General features: G+C 49.1%; 1 protein-coding gene across 4 annotated transcripts in view; it reads left to right on the top strand.

Annotated features, from left to right (window-relative positions):
• LOC126545417 (dnaJ homolog subfamily C member 7-like) overlaps positions 1–18303 on the top strand; it is a 127680-nt gene that overhangs the window by 16288 nt on the left and 93089 nt on the right. Inside the window, exon 1 of one of the 4 annotated variants that reach the window (XM_072285925.1) lies at positions 6020–6130. The exons of 2 other annotated variants lie outside the window; for them this stretch is intronic. In XM_072285925.1, the coding sequence (XP_072142026.1) occupies positions 6042–6130 (89 nt within the window). In that variant the 5' untranslated portion in view covers positions 6020–6041. Of the gene's footprint in view, positions 1–6019; positions 6131–18303 lie in introns of those variants that run through there. One more of the 4 variants, XM_050193287.3, reaches the window with a different exon arrangement.

The raw sequence follows: 18303 nt of genomic DNA, 5'->3' as shown, positions 1-18303 counted from the left end.
AGAGGTTCGTTGAAGAGCGGCACATATGTACACATTACCACATACTCAGTGACCCAAGTTGGTCCGACGGTTGGTTGCGTGGCCAGAGCTAGTTCAGGATTCGGAGCAGCGGGAGTCACTTGGAACGTTCCCGGTGCTCGGGGATCGACGGCGTTGAACGCAGTGCACGCGACACGATGCTATGCACACTGTGGCTTAGCTTCATTTCTCCCGCGCGATGGTGGAATGATCAACCACTATCGCAGTGTGGGCGTTTTCAGCAAGACCGAGAGCTCGAGCCTCAAGGCAGAGCGCCTGCAACTCGAGGGCATTATGTTTGTTTGCATACAACAAACGATATTTGTTTAGTGTGCAGCATCCCGGTTAGGTTCACCGAGAAGCGCTTGTTAGTCTTTTTTTGGGTGAACTTGCGGACACCTAAGTCGATGATGATGATGATGAAATAAATTTCTGATTGGACGAACTGCCCCTGCTTTTATCGTGTAGCAGTTGACGAAAATGTGGCGAGACGCCGCGTGTCCCGGCGCTCAGAACTGCACTTTCATTTGAGACCTCACAGGGATGGCTGGGCCCCTGGAGTTCTCACGGGTATCACTCAAGTCTGCAGAAGTTTACATGACTATTGGAAACTACGGGTTCCAGCGCTGTCCGAGCGGAACCTGCGCGGCGCCCCATTGGTGTCCGAGACATATTTTGCGGGGCGTTATACCCACAGTGATTCTGCGCTGCCTCCGATGGAGAACTGGGGAGGAAATTTCCACCATTTTCATAAACATCTACATGAATTAGTCCACACTCTGTCTCGCTATCTGCACTTTAATCGCATACCCTTATCGATCGTGGTACAATCGCACACAGACTATTCCACTTCCGCCAATATATTCGTTCCTGCGAAGTTAACTGGTGCTACGTCTTTTCGTCTTTCTGTACAGCAACCGGTAGTACTATAAAACTGTTTCCTCCGCATCGCTGCTCTCAGGAAATTTCATCGCTGGCTTCCTAGGAATCCACCAGGACATCGTATTGCTGCTCTTGTTCGATCATTGGAAGGCGCAAACGTTGTGGAGAGCGCTTGTAGATGTGCTTCCAGAGCTGCAGTCCCGCAGGTCAGTGAACTTGGTACTAGTTGGCATAAATATTTATTGGGAGCACTGTCATTGGTGCGCTCCTTTGCTGAACTTTATAGAGCCTGTAGCGCAGCCGTCGAGTGCGTATGCGAATAATATATTGCGTGTTACAGTTTCTCCACAGAGCGTTAACTCGGCTCCGTCTCGTTGGCAAGTGATTATACGAAGTTTCTTTCTGTTGAATAGTTCAGATTCCTCGCGGTGAAGTTCAGCGAGCCTTTCTTGCGAAGTAGAAATCATGTTACTGTGCATCGCTGAGCTATTGCGGAGTACGGTCCGTACTGTAGTGAACCTGTCATGCAGAGGAGACGGTGAAATGCTCTATCAGCTGGTTCCAACCAATTCGAAACCGAACGTTGCCTTCTCTCATCACCGACCTCGTGAGGAGAGTAGATGGCGTTGCTTAAACCGTTTTTATTTTCGAGGATATAGAAACATTCCACTCGCACGCTGAACTTTAATGGCATATGCTGAACGGTCCACAAGCTTTACCACAGAGCGTCGTCCTCCGGTGGAGAGCACTCAGTACAGCGCGCGCAAGCAAAAGTGCGCGCGAAGTACAGTCGCGCGCCCTGAGCACGTGCTTTGGTGAGAATATGTGCACGTGCCCCCCTCCCCCCCCCCCCCCCCCCCCCTTTTCGGTGTTCACTTGTGCGTCGGCACTGCCCACAACTCGGCAGAGAAGGAGCCCCTTGCGCGTGCACTGGTATTCGTGTGGCCCCGACGCTATTGTCTGTGGCGTTCTTTGTGTGAATTTATTCTGCAATTTCTGACAACACGGAGCCGATCCGCACTATCCTCGCTGCTGCTGGTCGCACGTTCGACATGGTGCTTGGCCTTGTCTCTGGCCGCCTGTGGATGGCTGGCATGCTTCCCGACCCGTGAGTAGCCTTTCGCCTTGCATCAATTTACCGGGAGTGGACCGGTGGGCGCTTCCACATCCGGTTAGCTTGCGTTGGCACATTCAAGGCTGCTTTCTTTTCGCGTTCATTCATATTGCGGAAGCAAACTAACACGACTACGAAACGCTCGAACATGTGTTGCTTTCTCCACTGTTCTCAGCTAGTTGCCTGTTCCCGCGCGCGTCGTTTGGTGCTGCCAAGCTCCGAGGCCCAGTTGCGTATATTTTATCTTGTCAGGCTGGACTGGCGCCGGGAGAGACTTCACTCCCCTTCGAGCTGGCGGTCCGGAGCTGTGCCTCTCGCTAGTTAATTGTAGTGTAGTGATCGTCCCGTATGTTACGTGGGATCCACTTAGCCGGAGACGCGTGGCGCTCGCTTGCACAGTGCACTGTCCACCGCGTAAGGCAGACCCGAGTTCCATTAGCAAACGGGCTGCGTAGCCTCTATTTAGTGCACCCATGGGGGAATTCGGGCTCGTCGAAACTTGCAACTGAGCAGTTGCCTTTAAATTCGTGGCGTCGTCTCAGAAGTGGGAGGAGCGAGCGAGATTGCTTCGTTATCTTCTAATGTGTCCGCTTGATAGATCCACTCTCGGCTTCTTGCGCGCGCTATTCGGTGAAGCCGAGCAAGCCTCACGAGCCGAGGCGCATGTGACTTGTCTTCGTTTTCTTCGTGGACATTTTTCTCCATCCTTTAGCACCAGGCTCTGCGCGCGATTTTGCTAAAAAAGACCCCGCAGAGAGCGTGGCGCTGTGCGCTATTTTGGTGCATAGCTTCTGGAATAGTCAGCTCTCTTCCTTTTTTGCGTTAAATGAAGGTCCGGGACTTATATATTGAGAGAGAGAGAGAATCAACTTTTGTACTGAGCCCTTAGTGACGGTTGGTGCGCGCTGGCACCAGATGGGGTGGAACCTTCTTCTCAGGTCCCATATGCGTCCAGCAGTTCCTGGCCCCTAGCCGCCAGCGCGAGCTGCGTCGGTAGGTCGGGGCTGGACAACAAGGTCTCCCATCGCTCGGGGGGGTTGGGGCCGGGGAGGGTGGGCGTGGGATCGTTCCGCACCTGCGGCAAGTTTTTTTGATCCACTTTCATTGCCATTAATTTGTCGTTTCTTTAATTCAATGCGTAATTACAAGTAATTTCCCCTATGTTGTCCTTGGTGTCTCTGTTTCTTCGCTTCTCATGATGCGATTTTATATATATATATATATATATATATATATATATATATATATATATATTAAAGTAACAGAAGAAGGGGGTTAACCGAGAGGCCCGATATTTATTAATCATAGCATAAGAACTTCTTATATGTTATGATATACAGGGTGTTTCAGCGAACACTTGCAAAAATTTTAGAGGTTGCCTGTGGCAGATAGCTCAATTCTAGTTTATGAGCCGGTCTACTCGAAGCGGCGGGCAGTACTAGCACAAAAACTTGAAATGCAAAATCGACTAATTAACAAGAATTCACTAATTACGTTTTTAACTAATTACATTATGGCCAATATTGCAATTTACAAATTCTAGCCGTGGAGTTCGCAAGGCGGATGCACTTGAAACGGAATTTTCAATATGACACCAGTTGCGAGATATAAATTCCCGAGGTTTGCGGAGAAATGCATTGGCGTTCCAGTTACTTGTGTTCTTCAGTGCATGAAACGACGTTTTGTTAACAAATTAACTCGTGACAAAGGCTGGTGACCAGCCTACCCGCCGTGGTTGTTCAGTGGCTATGGTGTTAGGCTGCTGAGCACGAGGTCGCGGGATCGAATCCCGGCCACGGCGGCCGCATTTCGATGGGGGCGAAATGCGAAAACACCCGTGTACTTAGATTTAGGTGCACGTTAAAGAACCCCAGGTGGTCGAAATTCCCGGAGTCCTCCACTACGGCGTGCCTCATAATCAGAAAGTGGTTTTGGCACGTAAAACCCCATAATTGAATTGTGACCAGCCTTTGTAAAAGTCTGGTCCACCAGCCGAAACGTCAATGAAATATACTGCGCTCATTCAACGTACGCCGTACTCTTTCTTTCTTTATATATATAATATACTGAAAAGCCTCTGAGCGCCCTGATTCTTTTTACTAAAACCAGTTTCGGTTTTGTCTCCCGAGAGGTTACTGTGTCGGGACGTGGTGACGCAGAAGGTAGTCAGCACGTGACGGTGCAGGACATCGCGACGTTTTTGACTCTCGCTCCGGCTCGCTAGGTCGTCAGCTATGCTGATATATCGGGCTTCACAAACCATTCACGACACAGTAACCTCCTGAGAAACTAAACAGAATCTGGCTGTATAGAAGATATTAGGTTAAATATTTTAAGGCGCTCTTAGGCTTAATTGTCAGTATTTTTTCCAGGGTTTCGAGGTCCCAGACATTCATTTCACGCTAAAGCGACGTTTTATTTGCCTAGCTCACCACCGTTCTTTCGGTCCGGCCGGTCGGTCGGAGAGGCGGACATTATTGGCACGATATATCAAAATGCTTACATAAATCAATATCTTTTTAAAATTGCTTTAAAGCACGTTTAGCAATTTACTCGTTAAACCTGGTCAGTTTGCAAGGAACGAACTCCGAGGATGACACCAGTTTCGAAATATGCGCCGTCAAACTTGCCGTAAAAATACTCTTTTCTTCTACTTACTTTTTTTTAACTAAACGGCTTTTATGCGTGCAAACACCAAAATGAGTGGAACGCCAACGTATTTCGTTGCACACTTGGGCAACTGGTGTCTTCTAATTCGCTCAAAGTGGATATGCCTTGCGAACTCGCTGGCTGTACTTGGTAAAATGCAATATGAATATATGTGCTCTAAGGTCGTTAATTTATGACGTAATTAACGGAAATTTGTTAATCGGTTGATTATGCGTTTCGATTTATCGTGCAAGTGATGTCCGCCTGTTTGAGTAATCCAGTTCAATGAGTAGAACTGTGCTATCTGCCACAGCCGATTAAAAAGAAAATCGTTCAGTCTGAAAAAACACCCGATATATACACTCTTGCATAAGATTACAACTCTTGAAACAGGTTATGCATGTATGCATAATCTGTTCTGCGTAATCGGATAATGTGTCACGACATGAAACCTGTAAATATGTCGACTCGCATCTCTAAAGAGCACAGACGGCTTAATAGAATAGCGTATAATATTGAACGGCTTCTTTGAATTTATTTCTTACATTTGGGCTACCGATCTTTGCGACAAACGTCAAACATCGCCTTCGTCCTCGTGGCATCGCTGCGTCAACGTCTCGCACTGTGCAGTCATATGAACTGGTGATTGCATTTCGGTATATAGTGCATAAACAATAAACATTGCATGACATTAAAGGTTTTTTTACCTGTGCGGTGCATAACAGTGACGTGAGATTACATATTGCATATGATGAACCATGCTCTGCAGTGGCGTAATGCTGACAATTAAGACAGAATGCCGATTTGTGCAGACTTGCGACTCTTCTGAACCGCTGGCTTTGTGCAGAAGAGAACTGTTGCCTTTTTTTCTTTCTTTCTTTTTTTTTTTTTTGTTCTCCTGTCTTGTATGACTATTTTTGCCCAGGTGACAAATAGGTCGTAATAGATATACGATCGAGCCGCCCGTCCAGTGCGCGATCTTCTAAATTAAGCTGCACGCGACACGCTCTGTCGACGGGGCTGCCCCGCTCGGCTCATCGTTCCGGGTACAGGTATAGTGCACTCACTCTCCGGCAACACCTGTTGCCGGTGTGTCCCTTGTAGCTTCTCTCTTTCGCCGAACGTGGTGTCATCACTCCGGTCGTCTTTTGTGGCCGCGCTTTCCCGGCCCGCTCTTGTCGACGTGCGTCTGCGCCGGCGTGGGCTGGCTTGGCGCCGCGATTGGCGGCGCGTCGCGTCACGTGGCTGGTTGTTCACCTTCGCCGGCTAGCGCGCCGCCAGCCGCTGGCGCACAGGCCTCTGGCGCTTTCGCTCGCGGCGAAAGCGGCGGCAGCAGTGTTTTATTGCGCTGGTCCGCGTGTGTCTGTGTGTGCGCGTTATGGTGTTGACGTCTCGCGCGTGCCGGCCGCCGGCCTCGCACAGCACGTTGGCTGTCCAGAAAGTCGGGCTCGCCGCCGTGACCCGCAGGTAAGAGATGACGGTTGCCCGCGGTGCATGGGAGGGGGGAGTGGTCTACCTCCGATGGGTACTGAACGAATGCTTGTCGCAGTGATGTGACCTTCCCAGCTAGTACTGGCCAAATAACTATCCTGTCGGATATCTACCCTTTGTAATTAAGACGATGAGCAAAACGAGAACAAGGTGAAAGCAGGAGCCAACGTTTCGAAAAGTGGACTTGTCTTCTTCAAGGCGCAGGACATGAAGAAAAGTCCACTTGTCGAAACGTTGGCTCCTGCTTTCACCTTGTTCTCGTTTTGCTCATCGCCTTGAATTTTCATCTCCCGCCTTCCCCGTGTTTTTCCTTTGTAATTAAGTGCGATACGGAGGATAGTGCGAGGTATTCAGTATTCCCTCTCGTATTAGTCCTTTCGGTTGAGCAAGGGTGAATCCACGTTGCCCCTGACATCATTGCTAGCGCTCTACAGGGTATTCGCAACATATGTGCAAGGCGCTGTAGTGTACGATGGACGCCCATATTCTGCATTTGCTTGTGCGTTGTTATGGTCGAATCTAAAATGTGCTTACGGGGTGCTGCTTCCGTGAAAAAGCCGGATTTCCGTGCAGTTCGTGTTCGTAGCATGTAAACCAAGTGGCGTAAGTTTACCGGCACTGGCTTCAAGTATTTTGGTCTGTGTGCATAGGCTTGGCGGATATACAGTTTTTCCGTGAATCGTACGTACGCCTCAAAGCGGGAGACGGCTCGAGATGAACGTCAGGCAATTAGGTCAACTGGCAGCGACGATCGGGATCACAACGAAAGGAAATTTACTGCTGTTACAGTGCATTCTTCCTCATAGTAGGCTGTCTTCTGAGAGCGCACCGGTTCCTGCTTAACGGGAGGTTGTCTTTGCAGACACGCTTCCGCATAACCGTAACTGTTGCGCTAACGTCCGTGAAGCCGTGGCTGGGCCGAAGTTCTGCCATGACGAATTAAGTGAACAAATATTTCTGTGCACATCAGAGAATCCCGGTGTAACTTCTGCCATGGCCTGAGCTTTGGCATGTAAAATTCCGCCACTGGACAAATGTAGGTTACGTTTTAGAACAAAAACAGTGCAAAAGACAGGACAAGAAAGAGACATACCTCCCTTTGGTGCCCCGTCATCTCTCTTTCATGTCCCGTCTTTACGCTGTATTTGGTCTAAAACGTCATGTAGTACCAATCAGCGTAACCACAAACTATCCTGTGGGTGACGTCTATTTTTATCCATGGTTGTTTGCATATTTGTGCCTGTAGTGCACCAGGGCAGCAGTATACTGTATACGCCTAATATGACACGTATGGCGCAAATAGCTTGGTGAGCGTTGGCCGCTGTGACAGTGCTGTGTAGCGTGTGCGTGTGTATGCACTTCCTCTTGCGCTGGTGCTGTGCTTGCGACTTGACGATGCTTTTGTGCGATGAACGTGCGCGCCGGTTTTCAGTAGGTCTAGTTTCTCCTGCTTGGAAAAGATCACTCGGACAGACGTGCGCGTAGACTGCGTAGCGGCCGACCGAGCGCTGCGATGGGAAGTCCTCTTCCCATCTGATAGCGGCGCCTGTGTATCATGCCGCGCCGAATCATCGCCTTGGCATCTCGCGAGGAAAGTGGTGTCGGAGCAAAGATTTACCACGGCGCAGAATACCGATGTGCGTAAGAGAAAGGTTCTCGTCTTGAGGTCCATGCTGCTGCTATCGAGAAGTCCTCATTTCATCGCAAGAGAGGGCGAGTGCGCGTTAAGTAAGGGTAATAGACGAGCTTTACGTTAGGGTATACCCAAGCCTTTGGGGACGCATACCGTCGGGGCCACAAGAGTATGCAAAGAGAGTACCAAGGAACTCACGGGAGAGTTATGGATTTCGCATACGCTAAGTGGCTTGGGTACGCTATTTATGAAACTCCCAAGTACTGCGATAAGAAGCGCTCTGTGTCACTGCCGCCCGCGCCCCACCTCGCCGTCGTGTTTCATGTGTTACAGCTTTAGCCGATCTTTCTCATTTTTTAATCGTTTTTTTTTTCTCCCAAGGTTAGTCCAACATTGTCGAACAGAGATTGGGTGTGTTCACATTTAGTTTATACGAAGGCACGTTTCTTCTCGTTTCTTAGCTAAATACTGACCAGGTGCTCTTTTACTGCACATTTTGTCCCGTCACTTAGGTGATTGCGACGGCCCTCCTTAAAGAAATCAAAATGGTCTGTACTAAGAACTTGACTATGCGCTCCTGTATGTATAACTGGTGTTGCTGATAACAGAACGGAAAGAAGGACTAAAGGGCGGGCTAATTTGGGGGGGCGTTCTAGACCGTGCATTTAGAGTGGTTGATATTTGTGTATGTCGCAGCTGTCATAGAGAGAAAACGTTGATGGCAGGCTGCGACCATAATTTAGGCACCGGTGTGTATTGCTACCGTGGCATGGTGGAGCTCATTTTGTGTGCGGCGATGATGGCGGCGTGATGGAAAAGATTGCAGCAAGTCTTATATGAATTTGGAAAATGTGCTCGGGTTATGGAGCGTTATGCGCGAGCAGATGTAAAGCAGCATGAGGTCTCTATGTGAGGTTGGCTTTCTTGCCTTTTTCACTTTTTCTTTCTTTCTTTTTTTGTGAGAGCGAGCGGACCAAAGGAAAACAGCGATAACAAAGTTAAGTCAGAAGTTATCCACACTGCTCTCCCTTGAGCGTCCCTTTGAAGCGAGCTTTGCTGGCGCCTTCCGAACAAATCACCTTGGGGCCCGATGATTCGCCGCTGGCCATCGGGTGCACGCGCTCTCCTTGGCATCGTATTCCTATCTGCCGTGCGGGACGGAGGAGGCGACGCGTTTGTCGGTCACCTGGCAGCAGCGCGCTGTTCCGCGGCCATTGGCCGGCTGTGGACGACCGCGCTTCCTCGCCGGCTTCTTCCCCCGTCCGCGCACGGGCGTTGTCACGCGCCGCGCCTTTTTCGAGCGTGCGGCCTGAGCGGTCGTGAGTCATGTCCCGGGTCAGCGACTCGGGCGCCGTGCCGTTCCGCGTAATGGTTCATGGACCGTTCGGAATGAGCTCTGTTTTGGCCCATTGTCTTGCCGGGAAGCCCAGCGGCGGGCGGGGGCGCGCATTTGACTCTGCCTCGCCTGTCACATTTTCGGTTCGGCTTGAGCGGTCGCCCGGCGCTTCGTTCTATTCTGCCGTCGAGCGCAGGGAAGGAAGTTATGCTGGGCCACAGACCCAGGGATGTTTCCTCTGTCGCCTCTGTGTATACGTTATCTCGTCTAGTGCCTTGCGCCGCTCTCCAGTGCGCCGTACTGCCACCTGTCACTGTTGTCAGGGTGTCTACCCACAGGGAAAACTAGACATTCTCAGGGATATTGAATAGTCTGGAAATTATCAGGGGGAAACTCGGGGAATTTGTGCTTCTATCGGGGAAAATTAGCCATAATTTATTTGAAAGGGAACGAAAGTCGCGCTAATGCTGGCTCGAGTAACGTGGATGAATCGTAACGGATCGTCTTTGGCGCCGTGTCGCCGGCTGGAGGAGTTGCCAGTATACAGTCAACGACCGCATTACTGGACGCCCAATTTTTTGGGACATGCCCGATAATGCGGACGGCTTTGCGGCACCACCACCTACACCATAGAGCCAATGTAAAAGAACGTCTGAAATTTCGGACGCAAGAACCCTTCGCCGTCCGCTTTTCCGGACTTTTTGCCGTGACCGCAGTTCCGAAACGGCATTAATCAAAGCCACCACCGCCGCCATTCTGATTATCACACGGCCTCGAACCGGCGCTCTCGCACGCAGATCCGCTGGCAGCCGTCGCCACCACCGCGGCAACGCTAGGCATAGCTACTACGACTATCGCTACTGTTAGTAATTCGCTGCTGTTAGCAATGACGCCACATCACCCTTTGTAATCCTCGCCATTGGCGAGGATTACACTGCTGTATTGAAGCTTCGCCTCAATACAGCAGTGTTACGCGGTGAAGCATATACGAAGTATTGCGGTGAAGCTTAACAAGTGTGAGATCGGGGAACGGGATCCAGTATGTATTCATTCATTATACACGCGTGCACCCGCCGTCTCCTGTCACAGTACGAACACCGACATGCCTTATAAGTGTACTGACAGGCCTTCAGAGCTTTTGCAGACGTGCCCGTGGCGAGTTGAGCCCTTAAGTGCAGTAAAAGACGTGCATTCATTTTTTTCGGACTGTCCGCTTTTTCGGACGTTTCGGACAACCGCTAGAAAGTCCGAAAAAAATCGGACATTGACTGTACGTCTGAGCAAGAGGATGCTTCAAATGGCCCGTGGGGCGAACGCGCTGCGGAAGGATGACGAGAGCTGAAAGGACCCACGCATTGAGGAATGAACGGGAAAGGAAGCGTGCCACCGCTTCTTTGAAGGAGCATGAACTCAAAAAACAAAAACTGTTGGCTGAGGCTGAGATGCAGCTGACCCTCATCCGAACCGAAATAAACTTTTTAAAGCAGTGAAACGCAACACTGAGGCATTGTGCACCGGCTGAGAAAATAGAGAGCTTTAGGTTAGGGGACGCAAGCGGCTCGCGTACGCAAGAACTAGGGGCCACAGTACTGCGCATGCGCAGACCCCTACGTCTGGGAGTGCGCATGCGCAGTACCGTCGCCCCTAGTTGCGTGCGCGAGCCGCTTGCGTCCCCTAACCTAAAACTCTCTTATATGTCAGGACAGCTGAGGTTGACTTTGCGGCTGCTAAGAGAGAATTTCACTTGTGACAAAGATTGGGCCTCATACCGATGAGCTTGCTATCAGTTGATAGAAATAGCTCATATTCGAAATTATTTGCTTCTGTATGCATCTTTTTATTCGTATTTGAAAATGTTCGACTCGATTTGCAATGGGCTTTACCATTTTTTTTTCGGGGATATTTTATTCGCTGTGCATATTACTAACCCCGCCCATCTGTCTTTTTGAATAACGTAAACACGAGTCCTTACTATTCAAACTGGTGTCAACCCGTCTTGACATAAAACGAAGTTTTGTGTCACTCAGGGAATTTTGCAATGGCACTCGGGGAAAACCTGGAAAACTCAGGGAATTTGGAAATGTCAACTTTGTAGACACCCTGAAGTTATTCTTAGTAAAACGTTTTCTCTGGTGAATTGGTTCATAACTAAGGAGAAAGTACTACTGCGAAAAAAAAAAGAGGTTGAGACCAGTACACAGGATTGGTGCTTACTTCAACTAAGGTTTATTGAAGAAACATGACATTAAAATACAGCACGAGACCGGCATCAGGTATCGCATTCGTGATGAAACAACCAGTCGACGATCAAACCGATTGACCACTACGACCCCCAAAGTAACCACACCATAACCGTGCAGACTAGTGTAGCAGAGGTGGTAAGACATAATCAAGAAAGCACTGTTCGACATTTCCTTTAGAAATTTACGTTAAGGTAAGTAAAAAAGATGCACACGCGCTGACCCACTAACTGATAAAGGACCTACGAAACAGGACTCAAAAAGGAAACGCTACGTTGGCTGCCATAATCCGGGTAGAATACATATCAGTACATAAAACTATCAGTTGAACATTAAAAAAAAAATACTTCAAGAAAATCTTCAGCGCATTAAAGAATTTGGCGATGCGTCAATTAAACTTCGGCATGTCCTTCCAGGAAGGCGGTTTCAACGTCACTAAGGGCTTGAAGAAGTATTGTTATTACTTTTTTTAAAGGAAGTTTGGGCCCTTGAAATGATCAACCGATGGCTCGATGCGGTAAATCTATGCGGCCGAAACAGGTGTAGTGCATTTGTACTCGTAAGTACTAGAAAAGCTTGTACATACTCTCTTAAAATGCATGTTAGCACCTTCAGATATTTTGTTTTGCTACTGCAAGCTACTATTACAACTTATTAATTCACCTTTTATAGACGCGTAAGTCTGCTTGCTTTGTAGTCTGTACACTAACGTTTGCGTAGTTTGTCACAAAACACATTAGTGAAGGCTCCGAGTGGAAAAACTCGTGATCGCGCGACCAGAAGCAAATGCTAAGTGTACGGAACTTCTCCGGCAGCTTCTCCATAGGGCAACTTGCCGATCTTTCCCATGCGTGCCCCAACAACCCTTCAGGGGCCAGTCATAAAACGCAGCACTCTTGGAACGTCGCGCGCGCTGTGTGTGTGCGCGTCGGCGCTGTTGGGATTCGGAGGTTTAGAAGTCTCCTCCTGGACGCCCGGTTCAACTCGCAACCAGGGCGGTATCCCGAATGTTGCAACGCCAGCCAGAGTAGCTTGCTGTGTGCTTCAGAAGGGCTGACGCTCGATGAGAAATGTTATAAAACATTTATTTTCTACATTTACATTACAAGTGGCAGAAAACGAGAAACGGATACATAATTGCTCAGAATGATCTAAGTCGGAATGTTCCACAACCCACCTCGTGCTACTGAGAGAGAGAGAGAGAGAGAGAGAGAGAGAGAGAGAGAGAGAAATTGACTGGAGAGGAAGAGGTGCTATTTTCTGCAGCCATGTCGTGCTCCCTTTAAACGTTCGTGTCCTCAGTTCCTTGGGTGAGAGCAACGCGCACATGCCAATTCGCAATGCACGTGGACTATAGGTGGCGCGCGAGGGGATCCATGGTGGCCGGCACAGAGATTATCATGATCGCCGACTGCGCGTCCATGTCGTAGCACGCCGAGCTTATTCTCGTCGGCTGCGGAACAAAGTAGTGATGACGCTACATTTTTGCAAAGCAGTTGTCTTTAGCAGGCATGATGCATCACCTTATAACCTGTAAAAATGTGTTTAAAAAATAGAAGAGAAAATAAAACGAAGCCGGTGCCTAATAAAAGACAAGGAATTTCTGAACGCCGGCTATCTCATTTTTTGCGGCGTCCGTCAAGGTATGCAGGGGTGGGGCTGTTACTCTTCAAGGGTTGTTTGTACAGTCGTCGTACGTTCAAGGCGAGCCTCATAGGAATTCGAGTTTATTTCAATATTAACGCAGCCTTATAACGTCGTACGGCATAGGTGCGGACTCGTTAGCTCGTCCTTTCGTGCCGTCATGAACGTCCGCCGTTCACGTAAGATACAGCAACAACGTCGTAAAAGCGTAATGCTTTTGTGATCGATTTCGACATTTGCGATCGATTTCGACAATCAGCATTTTGCTTACCAGTGCCATTCAAGAAGTCTTTGGCCCCAACAAAGTGCACGATACAAACCTTCATTGGCGCCGTCACATGCATGCCGATTGGGAGCCTCATCGGCCACTACTCTTTATTAGACACGTGTCCGTAGAAAAGGAATGAACACTTATTTCATCTTTGGTCGCTCGAGTGCGCTGAGGCACGCAACATATCCTGTTGTTTTTTAATGGTTTTATTTTCATGGCGTGAATACAAGCTGTCAACACATCAGAAAGGCGCCCGCTCAAACGGAGCGATACGGAGACACTGTGCGGATAATCCTTGAAGTATTCTTCTCACTGGCCACTCCGCGGCGCGACCGTCCGTGGCCTTCCTCCATGATTTTGCAGCACAATCCGCTGGGAACGGAAAATGACGCTGTAGGTTGCCAGGTCGTTAGCAGAGCGTGCACGCGCACTTTAGGTGGCGCGACCACGGTTTTTCACGTGCTCATTCTCGTGTATTTGTGTTATTGTCTCTCTGTCAATCGTTTCGTGCTTTCACACAATAGGCACACAGTATTACGCGGACACGCGCGCAGGCTCCGAGATTACCCATTGTGCTCAGCGCGTCGGTCGTCGGGCCAACAATAACCCCAGTTTCACCTCTATTTCTCACAAAGGCCTCGGTATTTTGGTTGGACTCCACTCGACGGCGGCGACAGTTTTTTCGAAAAGACGCGTGGCCAGCAGAGCGTCACCAGAGTAGGGTGCGTCCGGCGCGCGAGGAGGACATCGAGGCACCCTACACCGGAGTAAGCCGCTCTGGCGCCACACGGGAGAGTTACGGTGGCCTGTTCCCGAGAAAGGAGCACACCAAACGTCAAGTCGCCGAGCTGTGGTTTCACCTGGGGGAGCCTATATTTTCACCTCAACATCTCGGGGCCATGTGGCCGCATGCGAAAACGTCACCGTGACTGTGCATGGCTGTGGCTACGGCTTAACTGGCTGCGTCTCGTTTACGACTCGTGGGTTACGTGGCTTAGAAAGTAAAAGCGTGGTTTTTGACCGCGTAAGGTTTGTCGTCGCTCTTGCCGTGCATTCGTTTGAGCCTTGTCGCCGCGCTTAGCGCACACTTGTTCGAGTTTTGAAACGCGCTCTTGATCTTGTACGCTACGCTGAATACTGATAGTTTATTATATTCATCGCTAAGCGATGCAGAAATCGTAAAGTCACACCCCCTGGACCTTGAGAGGGATGACCGCAACTGGCGCGGTTAGGTGAATCCCTTTTCGGCCTAGGGGTTCTACTCGGGGCGGATCACGCAGGTGCATCGAATATAAGATCCATTAATCAGGCACTCAATCTTTACAATTTAAAGCATTGTATTTGCACTTAAGAAAATGGAACCGGTATGCGGACTCACTGGCGGACTTCACAAGTAAAGTTCGGCTTTCCGTACGACGTCTTGAGGGTAACGGAAAATGGCTGCTGGGTGTTTGTGAATCAATTCCGGTAACTACAGACAGGATTTATGGCTCTAGACTACACCAGTTTAGTCAGTGTTGGCGTATAATTCCAGCAAATGCACTCGGAAATCTTAATACGTGCTTCCAGGTTCCAGGTCGCGACGTTGCCTGGTAGTGTTCCCCGGCGTTCGAAGCTTTCGCAACATATTCCACCATTATTTAGCACTTTCCTTGATAGTAAGCTCCCTATTCAGAAGCTTGACTCGACAGCACTAAAAAATAAATAAATAAATAAAAAGAAAGGAAAACGAAGCAACACATGACGCGTCCTAGAGAGGGCAAGTCATCGGTTTGGCCGAATTTCCCGATGCGCTCCTTGGCCAAGCTGTCACGAACCGTGCAAATTATTGCGATAATTCGTCACTCCCGAAAGTGAATAAATGCGATCACTAAACGTCACGCGCATGCCACGGTGCATTAGTTGAATTCGCGCCTCCGAGCATACGTTTTATTTTTTTCTTAGGCTTTTTTTGTGACGTTTTTTAAACAAGACGCAGCGAGTTGAAGGCGTAGCCATGCACAGCCACGATGACGTTCTTGCTGAGGTTAGGTGACTCCGAGCTGTTTAGGCGCAAATAGGCTCACCCGTTTCACCTTCGATCACAGCTGCACGGAATGAATCCGAGAGAGAACCGGCGTCAGTCGAGTCACCTTGCCAGTGAAAACTGTGACTCAACCACTACATGGTAAACAACATAAAAAATAAACGCAGACACGAAGGACCGGGAAAGAAAATTAGGGAGAGAAGGGAAGATTATAGAAAGCATAAGAAAGTGCTCTTGTCACTGCACCACCAACATAGCCCAATCGCTAGGCAGTTTCACCGTATAAGGATGGCCAGAGTCATTTCATAGCTATTGAAGGACAAATTTTTCTCGGACGCCTTTAAAACACTATTACTTCGATGACTGGGTCCTCAACTTGTAGCGTGCCTCCGTCGCCCATGAGTTCCTTTCGCGTCCGTGCCAGTTTATCGCCTCGACATGTCGGCAAGGCTTTGCATTTTCGAGCTGCGTAGGTGACCGAACGCCCTTTGTGCGGGCGCCTCAGTGGTCGGGCTCTTAAGCGTCTGCTTTGCATATGTGTGCGCAAAATGCTCGTTCATCCTTGGCTCTGTCAGGACTGCGCAGCTCGTGTCTCGCGAGGGGGCGACTTAACGTTACATTCGGGGCATCCACTTTTTTTTTTTCCCCTCGCCAAGGCCATGACGTCGGATACTCTGCAAGCGATCCAGGCTTTACAAGCTGATCGGGCCTCAGTAGTAGTGTCTTCAGAGTCTGACGTTTTCCGTGCGGTCATCTTTACCGAAAGAACCTCGTAGTCAGCTATTTTTTCGTGTATCTCGTGTTTTCGTCACAATCAGCTATGTCACAATCAGCTGATGCTGATTGCCTAAGACAGCGGGTATAAAGACCATAGCTCCAATGAGGGCTCCAATGTGGCGTCGCGCCGGACCCTAAGTCACGCATAAGTGAGTGTTCCCAAAAGGGATCTATGTAGCGTTATACGGCCCTGCGATTGAGAGCCCAGGACTTAGTGATTTTCAGCAGTGCTGCCTCGTGGTGGACGATGGCAATGCAATTTTTTCTCTCCTTTTTTTTTTCTTTTTTTTTTCCTGGCTGGATTCTTGCTACGAAGCGAAAGGCTCTCGAAGGATGAAAGTTAAACTTCACGGACAGTAACGGCTTAGGGGAAGCGACTGTTAAAACGCATTGTTGCGCTAGCTGGGGCGCTATTCTGGACACGCATGGCGGCTGCATGGCCGCCATTATCCGCCATGTTTACTCTCTGATTGGCTGTCGAGAGGTCACGTGTTTTGAAATTTGTGCCGGGAAGCGGAAGTATTGCAAAATGCAATTTTGCGTTTTCATCAAGATGACGAAACATGACGTGGAGCTGCAAATTTTATGGACTAATACATTTTTTTGGTCCTTGGCAGCTATATTGCGATGCTAGCGCTTGAAAAAGAATTTGAGCGGTAGCGCGCAGAAGCCAGTGCAATGCATCTGCAATTGCGCGAATATGTGGTGGCGATCCCATATGTGCGCCATGCCAGCTTGCTGATTGGCTGAAGGAATATCTCGTGAGGAGCGTCACAGGAAGGGCTGTTTCGTAAACGTCATTTTCACGATGCGTGACGTTGCGCTGGGCCGCCATTGCTGAGATTTTCCGCCATAATTTTTGCTGCGACGAGCCGCGCGAATTATGCTAATGAGCAGCCATATGCAATGGCAGCCTAGAGGAATGCGTATCGCCACATTTTCCCCGTCGTTTGGCACCACGAAAATCTTTTGTTCATAACGCGTGCTCATAGTATTTGCATCGCTCTCGGGTGGTGTTGACATTTGTGTTTGGGGCCATCATTTTATAAAAGAACGCGTTTATACGAAATAATATTGGTTGAACATAGCAAACTTTCGGCAATGTTGTCCACTTTTCACTGCTGCATTTGTATTGTAATCAAGATTAATGCCTTTTTGCGCAATCAAAAGTTATGACAACGGCCTCTTTCTAATTTATAAAAAGAAATGTACGCAAGGCGGCGCCTTGAAGTTTCCTCCCTCGGTGCGAGTAACCAGCGAAATGAACAAGAGATGGCAGCGCCGGCGCTTCCGTCGCTCTAATGGATATCTTTGGCGCGCGCAACGCTATCGGTGATATTCGGCCGTTTTTCAGCCAGCCGAGTCGGGCTGAGTCACTTAGGTTTCACGAGATAGCGATAACGTGGCCTAGAACGTGCGCGCATCACCAATGGTAGGTCGCGTATGTTGTCTCAAGCAAGAAAACAAGCGCGTTGGCGCCAACATGCGATAACTCAGTCCATTTTCCGGGGACACGCATCCCAGCTATTAAAGCAGACGATGGCTTGTACGCAGCAGACGACGGAAGCGAGAAGCATTTTCGACGGAATAATCATACGCTTTGAGATAGCTGCTTTATTTTTACTGCGGAGGAAAACTGTTTTGCTTTACTGATAATGCTACATTCAGTGCCTTCAATTCAGTTTCTTAGGCAAAACGTCAAGTTGGCGTCACGTTACGTAAGCAAAACTTGGCCACCAGCGCCATTTTGTTTGCGTCGCGCCTACGTCACGCACCGAAGAAAATGGCGGAATGTCCAGAATAGCGCCCCTGGTTCATTATAGCAGCCAACGACGCCAGGGAACACGAGGGACAAGAAAGGAGGCCGAAACGATCACAAGGCGCATTGGCATGCAACTTAAGGTTATGTCGTGATCGCGCTGAATAAATGCTGCTTGGCAAGAACCTTAATACGTATCAATACAATTACTAATGAAAACCTACTGCAAGTACACATCAGATCCCCATAGGAAGCAGACTTATATCCTTCTCTGATAGCATAAGAGAGGGCATATGCTGTCTTGTAATCGTCTGGGTCTCCTTTCTTGTTCCTCGTGTTCTCTCGCGACGTTTTCTGTTAACACAAGCGCTGCTGATAAGTAGTCGTCCACTTGTCACGGCGGTAACCGTGCTTTGCCAACGTTCTGTATGACGGGGACGTTACCTATAACGAGGCGAGGCTT

Source organism: Dermacentor andersoni, chromosome 1 (assembly GCF_023375885.2).
Source record: "Dermacentor andersoni chromosome 1, qqDerAnde1_hic_scaffold, whole genome shotgun sequence".
Lineage (NCBI taxonomy): Eukaryota > Metazoa > Arthropoda > Arachnida > Ixodida > Ixodidae > Dermacentor > Dermacentor andersoni.
This window is presented reverse-complemented; position numbering and strand designations above follow the sequence as displayed.